Genomic DNA, 25,809 nt, shown 5'->3' on the forward strand with positions numbered 1-25,809 from the left:
TTCACTCTTAAGGAAAATAAGCCACTAAACGCAACAAGTAGTGTGCGGGGGCGGCAGGGGGGAGGAGAACATGAAAACTTCCTGTTATGGTTCAGTCAAATAGAAGCACATATGGATACTTGCTACCATCTGTGAGTATGGATATTTTTCCATACTTTTTAAAAACACAGTTTGTTAAGAAAATAACAGTTGAAAAGCTAAACTTTTAAAAAAGACATTGAACAGTAGTCTCTAACTGCAAATGCAGCTACCTCAATATAGATATAGAAAAGTCCTTCGTGTAGGTTAATTCCAGTAAGGTTATGAAAAGGAAATTATCAATAAAACCACAATACAAAGGAAAAATTCAAATCAATGGGAACTAAACCATTGCAAGACAATTTATGCAAGGCCTAAAAAGAAAAAAAAACAAAACAGGAAAAAAAACCCAACAAGCAAAGCTAGGATGATGTGGCACGTACTAATTCTTTCATAAAAAGGGAGAATAGAAAGGTGAACATGAGCATAAATATCAGTAAATGGCAGATAACCAGAACACATATAGATATTTAAAAGCACAGGTCCACAGTTTTTTATTAGTATATACAATTTGCTCAAGCAAAGACAAAAGGAGGAAACAAGCTACTGGATTGATAGTTTACTATATGCATATAGATACAGATGTAATTAAAAAAAAGAAAAAACACAAGGGGACCCTTTTATTAGCACTTATAATCTAAACTCATTCTTTCAAGAGAGCCCACTAAAAATGCAAATCCACAATAGCTTTCTCGAATCTTTGTAACATATCATGAAATCACTTTTAGTAATATTTAACTAAGTTGGTTTTTTTTTCCCCAAGATATTTTATCTTGCCAGCAATTTATAAATAAAATACTATAAAAATTATATTCCTTCTTACATTTTACTATACTTCAAAGTGTCTTAGTTAAGTAAAAGAGGGAAAAATTCCTAGTTCATTTCATTCTACTTTTAATTTCAAAAGATAAGTGCTTAAAATGTTTCTAAAAGGAATATAGTACTATATACAAGTTAATATTTTGTTTTAATCACATGAAAATAGGAAAGTCTAATTTGTGCAGATCTTTAAACACCCAATGCCCTGAAAAAAAAAATTTAATTCCCACTAAAATTGAAAGGACTTATACTTTTACATCTGAGAAAAATCAGCTTGCAGTATTATCATAGAAGCTACAAAGAAGCGCAACTGTAACTTTTGAGGCTACACTGAAAAAATGTATCATTTAGAGAAGCAGGAAAAGGCAACACCACACTGAAGAATCTTAAATTTGGTTTGATGCTTTGGGTGTCTTTTTGTAAGTTATAGTTTTGGAGAAGAGAAATAGTCTGAACATAAAGAGAACCAAGATGTGAGTGTATAGTTGTTATGGCAATAGCAAACACTAGCACGGTTTTAGTCACACATAATAACCAATACATTTATCGTTACTGTGACCATAGACCATTCAAACTCAAAGTATGCCTGCTGCTATATCATTATAGGTCTCCTGCAGGCCTCATTCGATCCATGTTAGAATATCAGTGCTTTGCTGAATTCCACTGTTAGAACTGCATTTAATCAGTCTTTGGTCACTCTGTAGTTTGTACGTATTTATATTGAAGCCTTACCAGGACAGCTGTAGGCATAGCTGTGGGTATTTAAGCTTCAGAGAACGTAACCTACTTGTATTTACTATCTTTAAGTCCTACTAAAATCTCTGCAACAAAAAGAACATATAATTTCTTTCACAATAAACTGAAGAGGCCACAAAACCTGGTATATTCCAGTTTTGAAAGTCCTTTTATCTCCCAGTATTTAGCTTTTTTATTCAAATGCTTAAAATTACATAACCATTATAATCTATTTCTTAAGCCAGGTAAACTGAAGAGACAATGTTGTTAGTCCTGAGGGAAGATTAAACACAATATATTTCTTCCAGCCTCCAAAAAGAAAGCACAGTAACAAGGTAGAAGAAAATAGGGTGAGACCTAAGACATTTAAAGCCCAAAATTACATGGAGACCCACATACACAGAAGTTACTAGATGACTATCCCTCTGTGATCACAAGCTTTCTTGATTCAGTCACCATGCCACCATCACTCTTCCATTACAAAAACTTCTGAGACCTTCCTGTACAGAAAAGCATACCTATTCTAACAAATTTAGTTTCCAAAACACCCCCACCACTGCGCCTCTCCAGTCTAAATGTACTACACCTTGTTACTTAAAAAGGCACATACATGGCATTTAAGAGAGGCTGAATTTGAAAAGCTGAGATGAAACAACTATCTCCATTATCTGAAGGATCAATGCTTCCCAGTTGCTTCAAATACTAAAGCTGATCATCTTCAGTTGGTATTTGCTCTAGATGTGTTCTATCTTGAAAAAAAAAATCTTTTTCATTTAACATTAATCCACAATTACCAAGTGTAGAGAATATTCCCATCTCCAGCAAGTCACTTTGTCAAATGTGAGAAGACTGATGTAACCTTACAAAATTACTACAAATAAAAGATACATATAATAATAAATAATTATTTTCCTTGGTTACTGAGGTTTCAAATAAGTTACAGCTAAATTGCATGTCTTTTTAGAAGTACTTTTTCCTCTCTCTCTAAGATTCTTGCTCATCTTGCTCTTTTTTTGCCCCCCCTTTTTTTAGCCCCAGGACAAAGAGGAATGCAGAATTGCAACTGCAAGTACAAATATGGGCTTATATTAACTAAAATAAAACAACACTGTGAAACAGCTATGTTTACTACGTTTGAAAAAAGCACACCATGTAACATTCTAAATTCTTCTAAAAATTGTTACCATTATTCCTGTGCTCCTGACCATATTCTATAGACTTGAATTTTCTCCCTCTAGCTGCATTCTCTATACTTTCCTTTCTCACACTAATAACTTTTGAACAAGTTAATTATGGCTATTTTATGCTGAAGTACTGTCAACTGGAAGGGAGTGTCAAAAGACTGGCATAGCCAGCAGCAGGAGTAACACAGAAAACCGATGAGTGGTCTGTGGCATCCAGCAGCATCTAATAAGCTCCACGAGTCTATGAATGTATTTACATATATTAATTTCCTCTAGCAATTTTGGAAAATTTAAGCAAGCAGATGCTTTGGAAGTTCTCTGGCTAATAACAAAGACCCAATTTACATTATGAAAGGTATCCTTCCCTACGGTAATATTGACTGTTTTCTTGCAATGTTAAGGGCCACATTTTAAAGCTATGTGAAGCTATAATAAACATCAGATCTGATGAAGCACCTGTAGCTTGTTTACTAAATCAGTATTAAAAAAAATTGTTTACTTACAGCTTGTAAGCAATTCTAAAACCAGTTAAAAGTTCAAATTCATGTGGCATTTGGTTAAGCTTTCTTCAGAAAGGTAGTAATTATATACTCTCTCTTTTAATTACTAAAAGTGTTTATGTTAAAGGCAAGCTCTTGTATCATATTTCCAAGTAGTTGGGCGGTAGATCAACATGAAAATACATTCAAAATACAAGTATTTAATACAATAGGAAAGAAAATCTGGAAATTTTCTTTAAAGTATTATTTGCTCAAAATATGATCCTCAAAATATTCAAGCTTCAGTTGCAGTATCCCACACACATTACACATAGACGCACACCCACACACAAAGATATAGGCCCTTCTTTAAAGGGCATTAATTACTATGGCAACTACTGTCACTGACATAGGCAGCTCCATTTATTTTATCATTACTCGTATACCCCTAGGAACACCAGAACCCCATGACATTTGGAAATGCAGTTCATAACTCAATTTTATCCTACTTTATCCAATAATTATTTGAAATATACCACTTTTGAAAATAAAGTAACATGCATCTTAGACTAAATGAATACACGAGACAGATTTTGTCATACAAACAAATATAGTAAAGATTTGTGCCCAAATTTTTAAGTAATTCACAGTAATTTCAGAAGGTTGAAATATATAAACCCTAGAAATATTATATATATGTATATAAAATATTACATAACCAAATTGGGAAAAAAAAAATTCAGGCTCCAAAGTGCTAGTATAATTGTTGGCCATGCAACCTTCTAGTAATTAGATTGTACCACATTATACATACATAGAATTATACACACACAAATTTACACATTGTCCTTCTGAACCTCTGCTCTGTTCAGTGCACAGAACAATTACGAAACAGTTATTCAACATTTTATATTTTTTGCTCAATGTATGACTTGACTTCTGTTTCCAATATTCACCTCTTTCTCTAAATAAATAGAATTACTAAAATGTCCCTTTCACAGCACTCAGTGTTACAAGAACTGATTTCATATTTTAAAATATCCCAAGAAACATTATTTTCATAGACAGGAAGCTGAGGCATATAAAGATCCACAAAGTTATACAGTCCCCATTCATTTTAGATGCTCATTTTAACACTTTTTTTTTTAATTCTTCAACATTGTATGGTACCTCACAGATTAAAAGCAAAGCTTCTGTTGAGTTGCTTGTGGATTCAGGTGCTCAGCAATCCCTCTAGCGAGGCCTTAAGATCTTAGGCATACTCAAGAAAATAAAAAGGAATGAGTAACTACTGGCTTGCTATGAAAAGTTTGTTTTAGGAGCTTGTCTCGTGCCATTTAGGAAGCTTGTCACAAAGCAAAGGAGTAGTTCAGTTTTCCTGACCAGTATTAATCAGTCTTAACCCTAACTCTGTACTTTTCTCTTTTGGCAGATTCCCGTTACTTTCATCACACACCTTCCAACTACATTGGTAGGTCAGGCAGAGCAATACATGGTACTGGCATCTTATCATGTAATTCCAGAACATTTCTATTCTGTAAGAACTGAAACAGAAGTTGTACAGGGAAAAAATGGAAAAAAAGCATACATCTGCAGAGAGCAAAAAAAAAAACCAAACCAGCAAGACTTAGTAAACTTTTGTTTCTTTGCCCTTTGTAGACTATACTGCACTTAGTCTGCACAGGCTGTTCTGCTCAGTTCCTCCAAGCTTGGTCCCATCAGCTCTGCTGCTGTCCTGCCTCAGGCTCCTTGTCTCGGACCTCTTCTCTTTGCCTCTTCTGTTTGCCCTGTTTCCATGATTCAGGACTCCCTTGAATAACCTTGCTAAGCCTGACATAATCTTTTCTTCTAGACTTCCTCTCTTACCTCCGCTCTGCCTATGAGTCCCAATTCCTATACCCCTCTCATTTTTTGTCCAATCTGCACTTAACCATTCCCAGCAGTTCCACTAGCCAGCCTCTCTGTCCATCCTTGACTGAGATACCAGTTCCCCACAGCTATCAATATCCTCCCTTAAATTACCCCCATGATGTCCTTTGCCAGCTCTCTTGTCCCAGTCCTTCCTCCTCCTCAATTAATATGCCCTCTTCTCACCTGCCCTCATTTTCTATTCTACAGCTTCCAGATTTCTTCGCATGTAAATCATCATCTCAGCGAATTATTATTTCCCCCATCCTGGTCACACTATTGTTCTTTAGATATTCAAATAGACATTAGGTACATTTGTTCGTTCAGCCTCCCTTTTCTGCCCTGCTTGGATGACAAAAGAAGATCCTCAAAAGCACAGGAGAGGGAATGAGGCTTCCCTTTTCCTTAGAACATCTAGTCTGACCAATTACTGAGCCCTGAAATCTGTACTGCAGCACACTCACTCTGCAAAAAAGCACATGTGCAGTATGGTCACAGTTACATCAAAGAGATGCTCTGGAAGTCGGAGAGAATTTAGCAGCTGAAGACACAGCTACTTCTACCCATATAAATTGATATTCTTCAGAGGGTCTGCTAATCTGCACAAAATTTTGTAGTTCTCCATAGGGAAAATAAAATATATACAGCACATAAAAGCCATCCTCTTAACAGATTTCCAGACCTAGCTCCAAATTATGAATATTAGAGCATTCCATATAAAATGTCCCAAGAATTTAGTGAGGCAGGATAATTTTACTAGACTTTTTCTCAGTAACAGTTGAGCTATTCCGAGTATCTTCCTAAAAACTATTTCAGTCTGAAGAAGACATCCTGCATAGAAAGGACTGAAAGGACATTTCTGTCTGAACAGGAAGAGCTGTATGCACTTAAGAGTGCTTATTTTCAGTGGAGAGCAGAGACATTAACACACATAACAACTAGCCCTTTTTCAGTGACATTTACTTTGGAGCTGTAAGAGACACCTAAGAATTTGTGTTTCCATTAGTTCACCTGCTTTCTTGTAATGTTTGGGTTAAAATACAAGTTATTGCAGTTTAACTTACCGAACATTTTCTGGTCTCAATTTATCCAGTACCATGTCTATTAAATCAGGCCTGAATTCTTCAAGCAAATATTCAGCAGCCAACACTTCTTCTATGGGATAATACTAAAAAACAAAGCCCAGAAACATGTAGATGAATTAAACAAAACCTAATCATGAAAAAACTACTGTTTTGTAAAGGAAATAAAAGTGTATACTTCTGGTCACTAGATCTGTATTGCCTTGGTAATTTCAAATTAGAAGTGCACAGATGTCTTAAAATCTTTCTCTTAAAACTAAACAAGATGGGGTAGTACTTTAACTATGCAATCATATTTCTCCTATATTAGGTAATTTTATATACTGCATATTACCATTCTTTTTTCTTGAAATATTTTATGTCTCAATGTAAAAAGTCACCCACCTTTAAATACTGTTTTGAAGTAACTAAAGTAAAAACAACGTGGTAAATGCTGACCCCTGGAGGATATTTTTAAAGATAAAAGAACACCAAGTACTCACAAGCGTGCATTTGGGAAAAATGAAACATAACAAAGCAAAAAAACCCAAACCAAACAAAAAAACCCCCCACCCCACTAAGTTTTTTAGGATTCTCTAAGAATTCAATTTTTATTTACAGTAATTTGAAGGAAAGTATATTTCAATTATCTAAAAGCATAATACAAATTTACACAATTTCAATTTTAACATTTTTTATTTAGGATCAAACTGAAAATCTCTTAAGGTACATTGCAATTTAAGAAGAAAAAACAAAATTCCTCTGAAAATTATTAGTGTGGTTGACAGGAAAACAGGTGACCTAAGCACTGAGTACCTGTAGTTTGCCATACAGGTGTACTTCTTTTGACCAAAATTGTTCTAAAACGGCTTTATGAATTACATACATTAGATGAAAAGCTACTGTGGAATGACTTCCAGAACAGAGAGTAACTCACGCAAAGGGTTTTGGAAAAGAGAAAGGGCTGGCGGGGGGGTGGAGACCAAGGACAATGAACCAAACCCGTGTTACAAAAAATTAAAATGTGAAGGCTAAAGATCCAGAATTTGACAGGTCTTGTCTAAAAGATTCATCGTACACTGAAGAACGCTCATTTAACTACATTCTGCATAAACAGCTAAGCAGACTAAGCAACCTGAAAGGGAGATTTTAAGTAATCTATGCACTTCTAATCTGAAATTACCAAGGCAACACCGATTTAGTGACCAAAAGTCTACACTTTATTTCCTTTAAAAACACTAGCCACAGTCTGCCCACCAACTGGAAATGAATGTAAAATTTATTTGGTTACTTTGTTATTTTTGTATTGCTTGAGCAGGAGGGTTGGACAAAATGACCTCCAGAGGTCCAGTCCAACCTCAATCATTTTGTGATTCTGTGATTACTTTTCAGCAAGGTCAGAGCATAATGTAACTAAAATAAAACAGACTAAAACAATCTACATATGACAATCAGATTAAAATGAAATTTTAAAAATGATACAATTAAGGAGACAAAACAAAAGGGCACTGCAAACCAGAGAACAACTACTTGGAAAACATCAAGCCTACACATGACATATGAAATATAATTTGACTGCAAGACCTTAGTGGTGACTCCTTAGACCAGCACAAATGTGCTTTAAAGATGAACATCTGTTTGGTTGAATAAAAAGGGTTTTTAAATCCTTTTCGTAAATACGTAACAACTTACAACATTACATTTACTCATGCTAACTTACACCCAGGTTCTTCTCCAAGTTAGAAAAAACAGCTAGTATTCCTAAGCGCATGGAATCACCAAACAACAGTTCTAGCTTGGTTAATTCAAAGCACAAACTTAGTATGACTCACACACAACAAAGAAGACTAGAAAAGTTATTTTTCTATTAGTGTTTAAGCAACTAAGAGCAGAATCAGAATTACCATTCATACTGCAAAGCACAGCAAAAGAAAGGCAGTGAAAAAAAAAAAAAAAAAAAAAGTCCTGAATCAATACCCTGCTCTTTGGAACACTGCCGGCAACTTCCTGGCCTGATTTTTGGAGACAGCAATTGTAATTGGGAATAATCCAACAAATACAGACCACAAAGACCGTTTCAGAAGTCAGAAGTCCATTTGTTAAAGAGATTTTATGTATTTGACAGAACAAAAGCAAGAGACAGCATCCCAAATAGGAGCTCCTTTAAATATCCATTTAAATGTTTTCAGTTAAGTCTAATGCTTTTTAGTAAACAGAAAGACAATTCTAAAATTAAAGATGGTTATTTTAGACTTCACAAATTTAAGGTGTAGGAGCATTAAAAGAAATTCCTGCAAAGAAACCAAAAATGCCTCTGAGTAGATGTAGACATTAGCTGTGCAATGGAGAACGGCTGCAATGCATAAAAGTTGGATGAATTTCACTAGACAGAAAAAAACAACTCCTAAATCTTCCTTTAGTGCAAAATGAGGGAACTGAATTTTGCACAAAGTATAAAGACTAAGTATAAGCTACATGATGATTCTTTCAGTAACAATACATAATCACATTGGTAGAGCCAAACATTTCTAATCTGCTATCTTAATATGAACATTTCTGCTTACTGCAGTATTTCAACATTGTTAACTGCAGAAGCATTGACAAACATAGTGTTTGTGTTTATGATAAAATACTATTTCTCTAATATTTCCCTAGAGAACATTTAGCTATCAGGTAGACACAGAATGACAAGGTACGTGTCTTAAGAAACACTGAAACAGATCAAATAGCAACTTCAGTTACTGTAAAATCAGTTCTACCAAGTACAGAAGCATAAAATGTTAGAGACTGAAGGAAATGTGACTTACTGACTGCCAAAACTAAGATCTATGCAGCATGATATTAGCTTCCTAAGTTCAAGACAGGAAAAGGACCTTTGCAAATACCTGTATTTATTAGGAGTATAATCAAACATACTGCTAAATGATTACTATATTATAAACAAACAAACAAACAAACAAAAACCAAAAAACCCCCAACCAACCAAAAATTCCCCCACACTTACATGCAGCATTCCTCCAAGCTTTGATGTGTAACCTCGTGGTCGTTCTTTATCTTTAAATCTGAATGCCACAGCATTTAGATCCTATGAAATAATGTAGGAAGGGTTGAAAAGCATATATTAAAGACCATTTTAAGAATAATTATTGGCTACTTCATTCCTTTTTATGATGTAAGAAAAGGAAAGAGTTTTGTTGTATCTACTTTATAATAGTTAGACAGGTACCTAACACAAAAGTTTTCAGTAATATTCAAGTTGCACAAAACTCACAAGCAATTTCCAATAGTCTCACAATGTGAGGTGTTATACCAGTCTTGTAAGTTCTGTTCATAGTAAGAGATCTGTCCCATAGCTCATATATTTAATTTTTCTGATAATTTGAAAACACACCAACTTTGATACAACCAATGCATAGCATTCCAGTGCAATGTTCATTGTATGTTAAAGAACTCAAGCCTTTCCCTCTTCCTTTTTTGTTCTTTTTCTTCACCCAGACAAAAGGTAAGCTTAGAGAGAGAAAAAGTGTGTTTCTTTATGCTGTCTTAGCGACAGAACTAGAACACATCATTGTTAGAATACAGTGGCAAGAGTCAATTAAAGAGATCTAAGACTATAAAGTCAATGACAAGGATAGCCCATCCTTCTGTGAACCCATGCAGAGGGTCCGGTTAATTCAACAATTCAGCTGAAAATAAACTCAAAAGCAGATTCTTTTCAAACTAGTTTGCCAGCACTTCTGACTCACCTCACAGCCACAGGAGTGCTGGGGCTGATACAAGAGGAGCCAGGGAAAGACACAGGGATGAGATGGGAGGATGGAATTACCTCTTTCAAATCTTATATTTGCTTACAATGACAGTGAAACAATTCCATTGGGACTTTTAGCAGAGGGTAAAGAGACTTCTTTTACAGGTATACAGTGTCAAAATGCAAGGACCAAAGTTAACGCATCTGCAGAATTTCTACTCTTAGACAGAAGAGACTCAACAGTTTTCACAAAATAAAGCTAAGATGGAACAAGAAATCTTTACCCAAGTATTTGTAGTGAACCAATGAGACTATATGTATAAATAAAACTTTTTATTTCACACCGTCACTGAGAAGTGCAGTACTATTTAATTCTAATAGGATACTTTACATTTTTGCTCTGCGCATATGGAACCATACAGACTTACAAGAAGCATGAACAGTTAGTTCAGCAAAGACTGAAGCATACAGCCAAAGTACTCCATGAAAAGTTTTAGGTCACCTCTCAAAAAGGTGAAAGAACAAACAGCAGATTAAATGTCCTACTGCCTTTACAATCTCAACTACACAATTTGACACATGAAAGAAGAGAGGGGTAAAATAACAGTAATTTGAATTTCCAATTCAGTGTTACGCTTCACAGCAAATGCTTCCCCCCCTCCAACTTCAGTGAAGACTAAGGAAGGTTATGAAAAATGCTTGTGGACAGAGGAAGATACTTCTTCCTCCACGTCCATCATACTATCATAAAACGGCAACTCACAGCTCTATAAGAGCATTTCACATCTACGTTAAGACAGTATATTCTGAATGTACTCGTCATTTGTGTCATGTTGTGCCTTTAAAATGAATAAGCCTATTACCATGTGATTATTAAAGGCTATTTCCACAGCCGAGAAATCTGTTTCTACTTATAATCCAAAAATTTGTAAAAGTACAAACACTGCATATTTCAAGTACCAATCACTGTACCTTGCACTCTTGGAAAACCCATTCTTGAGGTCCTTCTGTACGCAGTTTTTGAATATACTGAAACATGTGCAAAATAATATCCTCAACATGCACTAGAAAGAAAAAATACTTGCTTAATAATTCACTCAGTTCTGCACAAAGAAAAAATTCTGATGAACGCAAATACGTAAGGTTTTATTTTTAACTACACCCTGATACATCAAGATATTTAAGTACCTATGCAACCCCGCTGGCAAAGTTAAACATGTTTTTCTCAGACATGAATTTAAAGATAAGTGTTTAGGTCCCCAGCTAATTCTGAGAACTGCATTGAACATCTTATGTTAAGATACTGATTTATAATATACTTTAACTCAGGTCTAAATAGTATGAATAAGTAGCACACAAAGGTATTAACAGCTTTTCTCTTAAAGAAATTTACTTTAAAATATTTAATGAAATACTTTCATTTAATATAACCTCAAATAAGTCAGTTTCTTATGTTAGATGAAGTGTGTTAGCATACTGAGAGGATCTAAACACAGAAGAATAACCAGTTAATTAAAATAAATTGGCTTTCAAGCTATAAACACAATTAGTTTCTTCAGATACAAACACAAACCCATCAGATCAGGAATAACATGGAATGCAGACATAGTGCTTCACTTACAAAGCCCTTCCTCTGTCAAGTCCACATTAATGATGAAAAACATGAAACCTCTAGCACCTTCCTTCTGTCCTCCAACAAGAGTATTTACCCATCCTATGAAATCAAAAAGAAAATATATTACATAAACAAATCTGTAACAATTTATGCTTTTTGTATGCTTCAGCAACATTAAATTACCTTTTTTTAATTTTTTTTTTTTTACATTTTGACTGCTTTACATGTTCTCCTTCTTCTCCTTAATGCCTATAGCAACAGTGCAAGTTAAACATAACACAAGTCAGACCTATCTGATTTTGTGCTCAGAGCGATATGACAAACTCAAGATCATTTGACTACTGGGTAATTTATTTCTGTTTGGAACACAGTAATATAAAGAAAAATAGCGAAAGATACACTCTTGTAGTCTTCCAGACATTAAGGGACCTGACAGTAGTCTCTAAGTCAGTGACAGAATAGAGACAAGATCATTACGTCAAAGTTCACATAACTCTCTGAACAAGGGTAGATAAAGGGGAGCGCAAGAAATAATAGCTTCAGTAGTCAGAGTGCCTGTTATTTTTTTATTTTTACTCACCACAGAAACAAAAATAAAGCCCCCAACTGTTTGAGTAAATTGAGTTGTAAGTGATTTTGCACTTTAAATTGAACATACAGAGGTCAATTTTAAGTGAAACGTAGCTAAGCTTTAAAAAAATGTGTAATAAATTACTTTTTAATTCCTTACCTTCAAAGGACTTACCTTTGGCTTTAAGCTCTGATAAAAGACTCCCCGGGCCTTCATGCCCAATCAGATGACCAAGGTAATGGCCAGGGTTTGATTTATAGTACTTCTGAAGGTCTGGTATAGGAAATGTGACATAAAGATTCCTAATGTCCTTAATAGGTACCACTTTGTAAAGTTGCTGAGGGGGAAAATAAACAAGGAGATCCATAAAGAAAAGGAAACTCTCGTTATTTTTTCATCTCAGAGCACATATATTCCCTTCACACGCACACATTTTGTTACAAACATATCAACAAAATCTCAAAAGTAAAAGGTGTATCAATCTTTGGGCAACACTTTGGCCATTCATGATGCAAACAAAAAAAGAATTAATTACCCCTCAGTTGCTTACAGCTGCAACGAAATGTACAACCTTTACTATAAACTATACAAAACTATACTATACTCAGCATGGAAAAGTGGATGGAAAATTAAGAGAGAAAGATGAAACTTAACAGGGACACTGATACAGAAGTAGTGAAGTGCACAATGTATTACTGAAACATCATTTAAAGTATACACCCCTGATGGAAGATGTATCTCTACACGTACCCGCAGATGTTCTTCTTGGAAAGGATGTTCAGGAAACTCTGGTATAGGGACATTTTTATTCTCTACTTCTGAAAATAATTTTACCACTAAGCAAGTCAGCTCATCCAAGGATTCTAGAATAAAGAAACATTAAAAAAGCATAATCATTATCTGAAGATTTTGGCAAACCTGGATTTTGTATATTCTTTGGGGGAGACAAATTATACAGAAAAGTAGTTTTAATGGTACGATGATTATTAATGTCAGAAAGGAAATCTATATTAATACTTAAGTTTTGAACTATAACATGCTATAAGCACCATGCTTATTAAAGGAAGGTTTCAACCACGATTAAAATAAATCCTGTAACTGGAAAAAACATCTTTAAATTTTACTGATGTATCTAAGCTGGAACTGAAGAAAAGACACATCAGATATTGAACATTTACAAAACCAAACATTCCACAAAAAGCTTAAGAGACATGGAATTACAGCTACAAGTTTTCCAGAGGGAAAGCATCTTTGCCAAAACTTGGATTTTCTTCAGCCTCAGCTCACCTCCAGTACTTCACATACACTGTGAGCCAGGGTCATCTGTCCTAAGTGCCCCAAAATTTCACACACATCTGTGACCTGTTTAAGCACTCCCACTTTTACATCTGTTCTAGTTTCAGTCCATGACTCTAGTACTCTCCAAAAACGAGAGGAAGACCATTTGCAGAAAGAATTTGACGTTGTACAAGAATTCGCCTAAATTGACTCATACTGTTTCTGTTGAAATACTGCCTTCAAAATAGCTACCTGCTTAAAGAAATGCATTTTGGAGCACTTCTGAAAGTGAGAATAAGATAAGAAAGACTCATCCGTCAAGTTTTTTAGCACATCTTTCAGGAATGTGCACTGAAGAAAAAACTGGGTGTTTCTTAGATGTCTCAAAGTACAACCTTAATCCTTGAAAGATTTCAAAAAGCGATCACCTTGTTAGTCAAAACAATCCCAGTTAGATTTAGAAAGCAGAATTTCCTTCCTTGCCCAACATATGCGTGCTCCTACACTACACTGAGAGAACTGTGCAGGAAAAAAAAAAAACAATGCAAACCAAGATGGGTCACTGTATAATAAAATGTTGTGAACTGCATGTAATTCTATTAAAGACCACTATTTTTCATCCACGTAGCTTTACAACTACAGTGAGGGTTTTCCTTAGGACAGATTTCCAGTTGCCAGGGTGATTCTTACTGACAAATTTTCCATTTAAAAGTCTATATGTGAACTGCTGTACTAAAGCTGTTCTATGATTACTCAGTGAATTTTGCTTTTGATTAGATAAAAAAAATTAATTTAATTATTTAATTTTAGCAAACTTTTGAATATTTATTACTATTTGCTAGAGAAATTATATTCTGATTGCCCCACCACTTTTTACTGACTTTTTTGTTTGTTTTACATTACATATATAAAGTGGTGGGAAAATCAGAGAATTACTAGGCTGCACATAGCTTTAGACATCCATTTATTTCAGAATGCACAGGAGTAGAGAGATCATGGGGGACTTGCAGTGTGCAACTCAACATATTTTTATGTTAAAGAACTTCTAACTATTTATTTATGTATTAATTAGCAGTACTGCTACATTGATAGCAAGGTATTTCAGCAAAGAATTTATGGAATAATGGTAATAAGGTTTGTTTTCTGTAGTTTGCTTTTTATGGGTGGAGCTCCCTGAAAATCAAAAAGAAAAATCAGGAAGAACGTGGAACTTGTAAATTTTCGAATGTGATGCTAGAGGCAAGCCCTCAAATAGCCAAATCAGTCACTAATATAAAGCCTTCTGGAATGCTACTGCATGATTCTCCTGCTTGAACAAATAACGGAGTGAGAAAAGGTATGTGTCTTTTCAATGAAAATAAGATGCAACTTTTGTCCAAATAGCACCTCACTATTACAGTAACAACTACTTAATTAAATATGACGAAGAAGGGTGGTTGTACAGCATTTTGTATACAAGCAGACTAACAAAAAGCCTGAGAGTTACCTTTAAAAAAATTATATATTTATTTTATAAGATTGAAAGGAAAAACACCAAAGATTTTTCTAAATATTGAACTATTTACAAGGGCAACTCACACTGAAAGAATTCGACTGTGGAAAATGACTAGTAAAACCACCCAAATTCAGGATTTTAACAAGAATAATTTTTGTATTTTGTAATAAAAAATATGTATGTGCAAACTGCAGAAATGTGTGAAAGGCAACAGATTTTAAGACTATTTTCTGCATTTTATTGATATCTGAAATGCAGATCTTGTCTGTCCTGGAGTATTGCCTGTCCAGTAAAGAACTAGTTAAAAGAAAAAAAGATGCCTGAAAACCTTGAAAACAGAACTGTTAAATGAGGAAGAGAATTTTAATTCAATTGTTTTAAACTCTGATCATTATCTATTTACCTTCAATTAATAAATAAATATTTTAAAATAATCCCCCCCCCCCCCCCCCCCGCCCAGGTAAAATAAACATAGGAAAAAAACGAGAATTGGAGCCTCTTTTAAATAGCAAGAAAAATAAATTCACAATATTGGAAAATGTTCATGAGCTATCTTCATCAATACTACAGTGTTTACTTGCAGAAAGTTTCCCTGCTACCAGGAAAATAAGCAAGGCATTTTCACGCATGACATACACTAAGCCCTAGTGTTATTACCTAAATACCTACTACTAACACATCTGATACCCCAGCTTTAAAAAAAAAAAAAAAAAAAAAAAAAAAAAAGCCCCGAATACATTTTACTGTTCAGCTTGCAACAGTGAAAAAGAACTTTCAGCATATTCTAATCAATACATGACATTACAGCAGGTGAGATATAATAATAAATTGAACGGAAAGGAATTAGGATTCTGGGAACTGATTCAGTAGTGAGTATATGCACAAAACTTGGATTCAGTTAAGAAGTATAATCCTCACCGTGTTTGCCCACCTTAAAAATCTACAAGAAAAAATGATTCATGTATATGCTATAATTGAAATGAAACAGGTACATTCTCTTAATCAGCTTCATACTCAGCATCGTGTAAACAGATAGTTGTAAAGGACGATTTCACTTTGCTAATGAATTTTATTCCATTCATCCTCACCATCCAAGCATTATTGTAAAACACCATACAAATACCAGCCTGCCAGCATATTTTCAAAAAGGAAATAGTTTTCAACACGCTGCTAGTAAGCTTTTGGCAAACCTGTGTAAAATATCATCTCGACTGTGGAAGATTTTAAGCAGTTGGAACCTCTGTTAATTCAGAACTAAACTGAAATAAAGGCTTTTTATGTAAATGTCAGGTTAGGTTTATCCTTTGATAACACAGAAATTTTTGTAGTGGAAGTATAAGTCTAAAATATGAAAACAGTATCAAAAGCCCTCCCAACCTCTGAAACCAGACAGGTGTCAGTCTTCATAAGACAAACATACAATGACAGCAACTGGTGACTTGATAATGGATTTAAAATTTTCAGCTTGTTTTTTCTATTGTAAGCTTATAAACACATAAATTTATACATTGCAAGTTGCTTTGGAGACTTCACTAAATATAAAATTATGTTTGGTCAGTCTGTAAAAATTTCACTTTTTTCCCTCCTGTAGATTTTCAGACACTTGCATACACTTCATTTTCTTCAAACATAAATACTTGTAAAGTCTTACTCAACCAACAGAACAAAACTCACCTCGTCCTAAGACACAAATAGCCATTAAATTTGATGAATAGTAAGTAGAATGGAACTTCAATAGCTCTTGTCTTACATCTATTCCCTCTTTGGTTGGTCTAGTTTCCAGAGTGAGTTTGTTCCCTGCAATATTAAAAAAAAAAGTTAACAATACTTGATGTTTATGAATTTACAAATCAAAAAGAAAAATATAAATTAATAAATCTGCTTTCCCCCAGATGGACAGTAATTTTAAATACCTCAGTTTATCAGAGACAATACATACATTTGCACATTCCTAAAGAATCAAGGGTGTTTTAGTCTTCCAAATTAATCTTTTTAATCCGAATGGGTTATTTCAAAGCAGTGCAAGTAAGGACAGGCTCTAATTCAGAAGAAGAAAAAGGTTTTTCTTTGGCACTTCTGGAGTAGGTTTTACTCCCTTATACACCCTCCTGTCATAAGAATCACTGCGTGAAATTATTTATGACATTGTGTGCCACAAATTATAGCCTAGTATATTAAATGAAATAAATAATTACTAATTTACAAACATGATTTGTAAATTGTGACTGTTCAGCTTCTGCTTCACAAACACCTGAGCTGTTGCTGCAGTAGAGGAACAGGACTAGAGAAGAAAACACCAACTCCCCCTGAATAAGCCCATAAGCAGAAGACACCAAACTTTTTGCATGACGTTATACTCCTGTTAATTAGTGCAATCTTTATATCAACATGAAGCTTTCAATAATTTACTCTAAGGACATACTCCACATTTAGAGTCAAAGCAGAACTCATGTTTAGTAAAGGTAAGAACTTGAAACAACAAAAAAAATTAGATTCTCTGAAGAGCACACTGGATTTTAATCAACTCCACTTCTCGTTACTACATGGACACACAAAATGGTCAGCAGAATCTACAGACTGGAACTGCAAACTAATATTCTATCTGTTAACTTTGAGACCAGTAACTCCCTTAAGCCACAACCAGACCAGGCAGAGAAGAGAGCAAGGGATGAGGAGGAAGAATAAGGCAAGAAAACGTAGCGGAAAAGTTGACTTGTGTGTTTATAGGAAAAGCAGCAAGAAAGAGATAAAAGACTGGGAAGCATGCCTGCTACGCATATATGCCCAGTGCACAAATCCTACAATCGCAGATATAAGTCAATATAAATCAATGACGCAAAATTAGCTACATAAATAATAGATAAGTATATTGTCCAGGTGTTTGGCAATTAGATACAAGTCTGATTACAACTGAAACAGTCAACAAATCACCATAGAGAGGCTGCCTGAAGCAATATATTGCTTTAATTTTCAAAGTTCACATGTGAGTAAAAGCAAGGATTCTTAATGACACCTAAAAAGGACAATTAGGATATTATGTTTAAAATATTTTGTCTATATTCCTCACAATCTGCAGACAAATGAAACACAAAGTTTTAGATACCCTGCTGTGTTTATTCCCACAGAATCAATACATAGGCTAAAATAAAAATAAAATAACATAAAATAAAATAAAATAAGCTAAAGCTTTAGCTCAGTAACTGTGCTGTTACAGTACTGGAGTACATTAAGAGGCAACAATCAGAAGACACCTTGTACGAAAACAGACACTAGACAGCGCAAAAAGTGCCTGGGAAAGTATTTGACACTGCTGAGGGTACTGAGAAGAATTACCATCACAGGCATTAATTCAGGGAGATGGGTGAAGCGTATCTGGGGACAAAATGCATATCCTACCAACAAAACTGGAAGATTAAGGTGCGTTTGTTTCTCTGGACAGACAAAGAGTAATAGAAGGTTTGCTGGCAAAACAGGCTGCACAGCAACGAGGAGTACCAGAAGCATCAAATGGGAGTCATTCCTGTATTCTGCTAGACTAACAACACCTCAGCTGGTCAAAAGGAAACAATAAGAAGGATGCCAACTGCAATTGTCACAAAAACCGTATCACAGTTGTCATCTCTTTGGGTAAATAAAAACCATCAAAGCTGGGCTCTACTTCTGCAAAGTCAGATCTACAGGAAGGCTGTGCGCTAAAATTTAATTTCAGAATCAGAGCCTAATCTAAGAACAGGTGAGTATGACTACTGCTATTGAATTTGACCACATTTCATAAATTCTCCCCATGAAAACATTTCACTCGTGATAGCTATAAAACCTTCTTAAATTGTAGGAAACTATTTCTGCAAGTTCCACTTATATTTTCTGAGGGCTATATAAAAATGAAATCATCTCTTCAGTAGCAGAGATTACAGAATGTACTTTGGATGCTCACCTGCCTATCAATATGTAGTTTCCAAGGCTTTATTTTTAAATTTACCTGTTTGGAGAATGCAGTTATAGTTTCCTTGTTTCAGACAGCCTCTCCTTATTGGTGAACAGAGCAATACATGCTCTTGTAGCAGCTGGCTACCAGCTCCTCAACTATGCCCTCCATCAACAGGTGCAAAAATATTATTCTCTTTCTTGAGACAGAGGAAGAAACCAGTCCTTAAAGCCCATTATCTACCCTCCCATCATCCTGCTGTACCCAATATTTGCATCAACTATTCATTCAGCAAACTGACCCAGCCACAAAATACATTCATGCTCAAGAATTAAACAGTGCAGTGACCGAATTAATAGCCCTGTTACTTTGATGGTTTCAAAAATAAATACATGAAGAAAATAACTTCTATGAAAAAAACAAACAAACATTTAAACTTCTGCCAAAGCATCAAACATTTGCTGTTTTGACCATAACTACCATATCTTACTTTAATACTTTTTAAATTGAGGTTTTGGGGTGTTTACTTTAAATTGTTACTAAGTGTTCTGTGAATAATAAAGCCTGGAAAAAAACCTACAGCCATAAGATTGGGATTTGTCCAAGATGGTTTTATCTATCCATCACTACTGTTGTGTTTTATGCTTAAGATTTTGTTTTTATATTCTTACTCAGTAATTTTCATGTTACTTTGCCTATCTTTCTGTTTCGACCTAGTCACTGTCATCTAGTCCTAATGCAATACTAGTTAGCAAAAAGATGTGGCTAACAACAATTTAAATACAGTTCATTCACTTCGTTATGCACAAAGACTTAACAGTACCAAATTATGACAAATCCAGTAATTGGAAAACAGCATTCACTGCAGTAATTATCAGAATCATAAAGGATGCTTCATCACTGTACTGCAAGTCTTGGATCACTCTGTCTCCTACGTTTTTGTCTAGCTCTGTTTGGTCTATGATGTGGAAAATGGGATAAAGCAGCATAATAAACATGTATGGGGAGGGAAAAAGGGGAATTATTTCAGTCCATCTTTAAGAATTTTATATAAACAATAATTTTATGTACGTTACAGAGAACTCCAATGGATAGATAATTATATTCTGACAAACCTGTTCCAAATTTACTGAAGGGATGATTGGGGTTTCCAGTAGCCTTCTCCAATTGAAACAACCTCCAGGCATCATTCATCAGATTCTTCTCATGCTCAGAATCAACAGCATTCACTTCCCTGTCTTTGCAGCTTTCATCAAACAAAGGGCACAGGAAAAACTGGGCAAATCTAAACAGAAAAATTTTAATTCAAGTCAAGAGTACTGTACATACATGGTAATAGAAGAGTACGAAGCTTGGTACCTCCTGAAAACAGCTGAATATATTATTTTTTAATGCAGAACTTACAAATTCTGTAACAGTTTTTACACTGATTCACTATCTTTATTTCACAATTTCTTTATCTATAAATGCAGACAACATCATATTCATCATATAAAGTACTACAAGGATCAAGGACCTTGCATCGTAATTCCTATACTGAAAATTTCTACTGTTTTGATGTTCAGCTGCAAGAGGCTCTTAATCTCGCATATCAGTCTTGTCAGACATCCAGGGAAGATCCACTCTACCTCACTGACTACACACCTTTCAATTTCTGTCCCCTCCCACAAAAGGCAGAGATTTCAGTGAGTTCCCTTTACTAAAGGCATCCTACTATATTTCTAGACTTCATCCTTCTTTTGCTATCAATGAAATAAGGATCCTATGGGAAGCATAGTATTTGGTTACACAATCAGAGTTTTTGCACAATTTGTAAGTTCATGATCATACTCTGTGCCCCACATTTCCAAAAATACTCGGTGTAAACATAACCTTTGAACTTCAAAAATTCTGCCTCGGTGAAGAACTCTGCTAGCTGAAAAAGTCTGAACAAAACTTTTCAACTGAAAAATATGTGGTATCAGTTTTAACAAAAGATAGTGCTCTCAACCCTTTCTTTAATACCATAATGATACAACTATAAAAAAAATAAACTTTTAAACAATTTCAAATAGCACCTATATAACAAAAAATTAAATATAAAAAAATGTGTTTACCTGTCTAGTGCACCTTCTAGATGTTCATGTGACACATCGAAGTAATAGTTGGTGTGTTCTCCACTCGTGAAAGCATTTGAGCTCCCGGCATGTTCACTAAGAAATTGGCTATACTCATTCTCTTTTGGATATTTCTTGGTTCCCAGGAACAGCATATGCTCACAAAAATGACTAAGTCCAGCAATGTTGGGGGGATCAGACAAGGATCCTGCACGAGGAAAAATTTCATATAACCATTCATAAAAAGTAATCCTAAAACATTAAGTCTTTTGAAGTGCTTTATATTACAGTATGTTGCTTCAGGCAATTATATCAATTCTGTAGATATAAGCCGACACTTGTGCAGCTATAGTCAACTAAACTCAATCTTAAAAAAAAAAAAAAATTTAGAATGAGTAACTGAACAAATTAGCGTCTCAAATTGCCTCTCAAGATCAGCCTGCGTTGCCTTAGAGAGAAAATTTTTCAATTAAGGTCCATGACTCATAAAGACCCATCAGATCACAATGTTCTGACTTCTATACCTTGACTTTAATAACTGCACTGTGTTAAAAGGCAGCAATTGCCAACCACAATTAAGGAGGTATTTATCCTTCCATTTATAGGATGAGTGATAACCTGTAATTGCCTGAACACAAACAGCTATTGATGACCAGCTAGTAGGTGTGAAGGTACGCAGATTAAGAGACAACAATGACGTGCAAGAATGGAAGCCAGAAATGTGGAACTTTGTGTCTGGCAGTCCTGATTTGGAGTGCGCAACACTGTGCAATGGGAAAGTAGAGGTGAAGGCAACAGACACATCTCCTCCAGTACATGTGCAGGAACTGGATGCTGCAGTCAGCTATTACTGTCACAGTACCTAACAAAACCACATTTGAGATCCTCTGAACTAGATAATGATTTGTGACAGCCACCTCCATAATAAAAAAGGCCAGAAGTTTTCAGAGTTACTCTACTGCTTCTGTCCTAACACCAACAGCAGCAAGAGCTCCCAACTACAAACATGGCAAGAGGATGCTTAAGTAATGAGTAAGGATGCTTAGGTAAAGTGTGCGTGCATTGTACTTTCCAAGCAACTGAGAAACTACACAAGCTTGAGAAATACCTCAGATATAAGAAAAGGCTTCCATTATTCCAAAGAGTCAAATAACTGCCTTCTCCTTCTATTTCCAGTATTTCTGTTTGCATACTTAAGCATCATTGGAGTTAGGGAGTGCCTCTCCAACTCCTCCAGCACTACAGCATTTCCTCACCTCTACACATCAACAACTTAACATGAAAGAAGAAAAAAAAAAAAGTCTGACATGACAGATGGAGCTGTCTGAAATAACTGCACTCACACTTGCCCCTTTTCTGCTTACAAAAGATCTTTCATAACATGAAACTTAATGGTTAAAAGAAGTCTTTCTACTGACTGAGATACACTTGAGTAAACACAGAGTGCAATAAGAGAATTTAATTAGCTCTAATAATTTTCAACTTGATGTGTCAAAGAATTAAACTCTAAATAACAGTAAAAGGCTAGGCTGCCAACTGGATACCACTCCTGTCAGTGTATTTGCAATTAAGATACCAAAACTTAAAGCATTTTTTCTTAATGACATAATTAACACAACATGCATTAAATACCTATGTGCACATCAAGTGCTGCTGAAGACTTATCTGTGGTGGGGTCACTAATGAGAAGAGCTTTAATGCCATTTGCCAATTCCAGTCCACGATATTCTCGTTTATCCTCAGGTGATTTGATAATTTCATTTGTTATTCTCTTAATAGCTGGATTGTTCATTTTGTTATTTGTCTCCTTCTGAAACCTTAAAGAAAACAAAAGAAATTTCACTTACTATTTTTACTTAAGCCCTGCTAATATTTTAACATTTTGTTAGAGAAAACTGGGCGATACTGACGGCAAGAAGTTTAGTTCTGTGCAAAACTCATAGAACTGGCCCAAAAGTATAGTTCAGATCCTGAGAGATATTGCTGTTAAAACAAAACAAACAAACAAACAAAAAAAAAACGAAAACCAAGCAACGTCATAAAACTGTACATCATGTAATTGAATGTTTCAAGTTTCCTACCGACGGTAATTAAAAAAATAACTTAGTAAAGAAACATCATCCCCTTATTCAATTATTATAAAAATGAAATTAAATGAAGCATACCTTACTGTCTCAAAAATACTTTCAGGCTTCAGGAAAGTATTTCATGTGTCTGAGTTGGTGGTTGTAACTTTGCAATTGTCAGATAAACAAAATTTTACTAATAAAACACTGGATTTGTACACTCAAGCAAGAAAGGGTGACACCATTTACAATGTTGCTATAAAAATACAAATACACTGCAGAATTGCCATGATAAACAGGAATAGACTGTCTCACATGTTTAAACTTCTACTATTAGTTTAACAGACATCCTATGAGACATGCTTCTTTAATGGCACAATTTTGAAATGCTAAGAAACTAAGTCTGATTCTGAAATTATAAACTCTGGTTATTCAGTTTTTTTAAATGTCAAGTGAAAAGGTGAGACATTCAGACTTGGATATTTGAGGAGGTAGAGTGGAACCACGTGGCTGCATGTTAAAAAACAAAAAAAACAAAAAAAACACCAACACAAAAAAAACCAAACAAACCACATACACACACAAAAAAGCAAACCCCAGAAATGAGAAATCAGAGCGCTATGCTCTGAGCTAGGCATGTGGTGTATTCTTGTATGTAACAGCCACCGAATTCTAACCCTCTGTTACAGGAAGGGTTTTAGAACAGGGCCTGTTATATAGTACCAACCAAACCCAAGTCTTTTCCTGCGGTGAAATGCTGCTTGCCATATTGCCAAGTAACTTACTACACAAACTACATAGTTGTTGCTGCACTAATTTCACTGACAAAGAAAACCAGATCCAGGTCTAACTCCCCACCGCAACACATACACAGAGGCATGAGAAATTTTTTGTATGGTCCTGTCAGTATCACATAGATAACAAGGAGTTTCACAGTATTTACCTTTCCATTTTCAGGTTGCATGGTTCAAGGAACTTCATCCAAGTTTTAAGACTACATACAAGCTTTAAGACCGTATGGCATGTGGAACGTGAAGGACTGCACAGTTCTCAATATACTTATTGTTTCAGGTCTTCCGTCATAACATTTTAACTAAGCTAGCAAATCAACTGCATACTCAATGTTACCAGATACAGTACAAAAAACTCTGGAAAAGAAAATCTGATTATATATTTTATTTACAGCTTAAAATTACAAATGAAAAAGGGAGTCAGTTAATAAAATCTCCTAAAATACTGTATCATTCTCAAAACGGGAAGCAGTTCTGCAAGATACTGTCCCTCTGGATTACCTCCTTCCCATTTATTCATGTGATTCTATGATTCTGTGGTATAAAAACAACAACCAACTCGATGCCAGCAGATGCACAGTCATCAGTGTTGGTGTTATATATTATATGGAGGTTGATAAAGAGCTCATTATTAACAGCATGTTAAGGACAGAAAGTTTATGAACATAATGTCTACAGTAGAATCAGTGAAAAACAGTGTTTCACAAACAGAAAATTAAGATTTTACCCGTAGCAGGGTTAAAGTTTGTATAAAATTGGATTTATGCTTGAGAAAGGAGATACATAGGTAAACTGGAGAAGATATTATTGTAAAAAAAAAAAAAGCAGCAAAGTAAGCATTAGATCTTAGAATGCTTTTGAAAGGAGTAAAAAGATTACTTTGGAACTTTTAAATAGACTTAAGTTATAACGCACCCTTATATGAAAGAAAACAAAATTACAAACAGGAATTATAATCCAAATAAAAAAACAGAAGCACTGAGTACAGAAAGCATCAATGAATAACCAGAATCTGAATGTCTCTAAGCAAGAGCCGTAAACAATATGAAGTAACTTTTTAAAAGGTGCAGCTCAATGCATTTTAGAAGGAAACACATCCACTAGTAAAACATGGTTCTCACACTATGAATTACTGTAAAAAAAAGTGCAGTCAAACGTAATCACTAAACAGTAATCAAAATGCTGAATTTAAATTTATATGTCTACACTCTCATTTAAATCTGTCATTTATCCACTAGTTTAACCCTGTAGTCAGGCTAATCCTGCTTGGAATATCTATGGGCTTCCTTCCTCTGAAAAAAATGCAGATACCATTCAAAAACAAAGGATACACCAAGTATGGCAACATGTATGTTTCTCTGCATCAACAGCATTGATGTAATCCATGCTTATGATTTAAAAACCGCCTCCTTGTTCAAAGTTCAGAATCCTGAGTAGAAATACTTAACTAAAGGTACTGTGCAAAATTTATGAAGTAAGAATAGATACTACTTTTCATAGATGAAAATCAGTAACTAAACTGTTCTCAATTGTATTTCACTTGCACACAATTCTATTGGATTGACAAATATAAGTGTGTAGGAGAGCAAGGAGGTCTCTGAATCTCCTGATTTCACCTCTGCTAAGGAATACCTATCACTTGGTTTTCAGCTAAAATATTCCATCTCATTAAGATACTAGTTGCTTATCATAAGATGCATATATACTATAAACTACTCAAGTTTGATTTTTTTTTTAATGTTATACAATTTCCTTGTCATCTGGTATCTCCTTGTTATTTCTACACCACATCATTAAGTCACAGAACTTTACTGTTTTTCGGATGACTCATCTTTCCAATGTGATTCATCAAATTACGCAGCTTCTGTGAAATATTCTGAGATTTCAATTGATGTCTTGTGAAGCTGTACACCTCCACTTCATTTTATTATCATTCCCTACTTCTGCCTCCTTCATAAGC

General features: G+C 34.8%; 1 protein-coding gene across 8 annotated transcripts in view; it reads right to left on the reverse strand.

Annotated features, from left to right (window-relative positions):
* IDE (insulin degrading enzyme) overlaps positions 1–25,809 on the reverse strand; it is a 75,458-nt gene that overhangs the window by 42,078 nt on the left and 7,571 nt on the right. For 6 of the 8 annotated variants that reach the window (XM_082310382.1, XM_082310380.1, XM_082310378.1 and 3 more), the window contains exons 2-11: positions 22,625–22,809; positions 20,993–21,200; positions 20,012–20,181; positions 16,646–16,768; positions 12,949–13,061; positions 12,373–12,535; positions 11,634–11,726; positions 10,985–11,076; positions 9,269–9,349; positions 6,268–6,371 (exon numbers count right to left, since the gene is read on the reverse strand). In XM_082310382.1, coding sequence (XP_082166508.1) covers positions 6,268–6,371; positions 9,269–9,349; positions 10,985–11,076; positions 11,634–11,726; positions 12,373–12,535; positions 12,949–13,061; positions 16,646–16,768; positions 20,012–20,181; positions 20,993–21,200; positions 22,625–22,784 — 1,307 coding nt within the window. In that variant the 5' untranslated portion in view covers positions 22,785–22,809. Of the gene's footprint in view, positions 1–6,267; positions 6,372–9,268; positions 9,350–10,984; positions 11,077–11,633; positions 11,727–12,372; positions 12,536–12,948; positions 13,062–16,645; positions 16,769–20,011; positions 20,182–20,992; positions 21,201–22,624; positions 22,810–23,157; positions 23,178–24,001; positions 24,636–25,809 lie in introns of those variants that run through there. The other 2 variants (XM_082310379.1, XM_082310383.1) reach the window with 2 other exon arrangements.

Source organism: Platalea leucorodia (assembly GCF_965183815.1).
Source record: "Platalea leucorodia genome assembly, chromosome: 4".
Lineage (NCBI taxonomy): Eukaryota > Metazoa > Chordata > Aves > Pelecaniformes > Threskiornithidae > Platalea > Platalea leucorodia.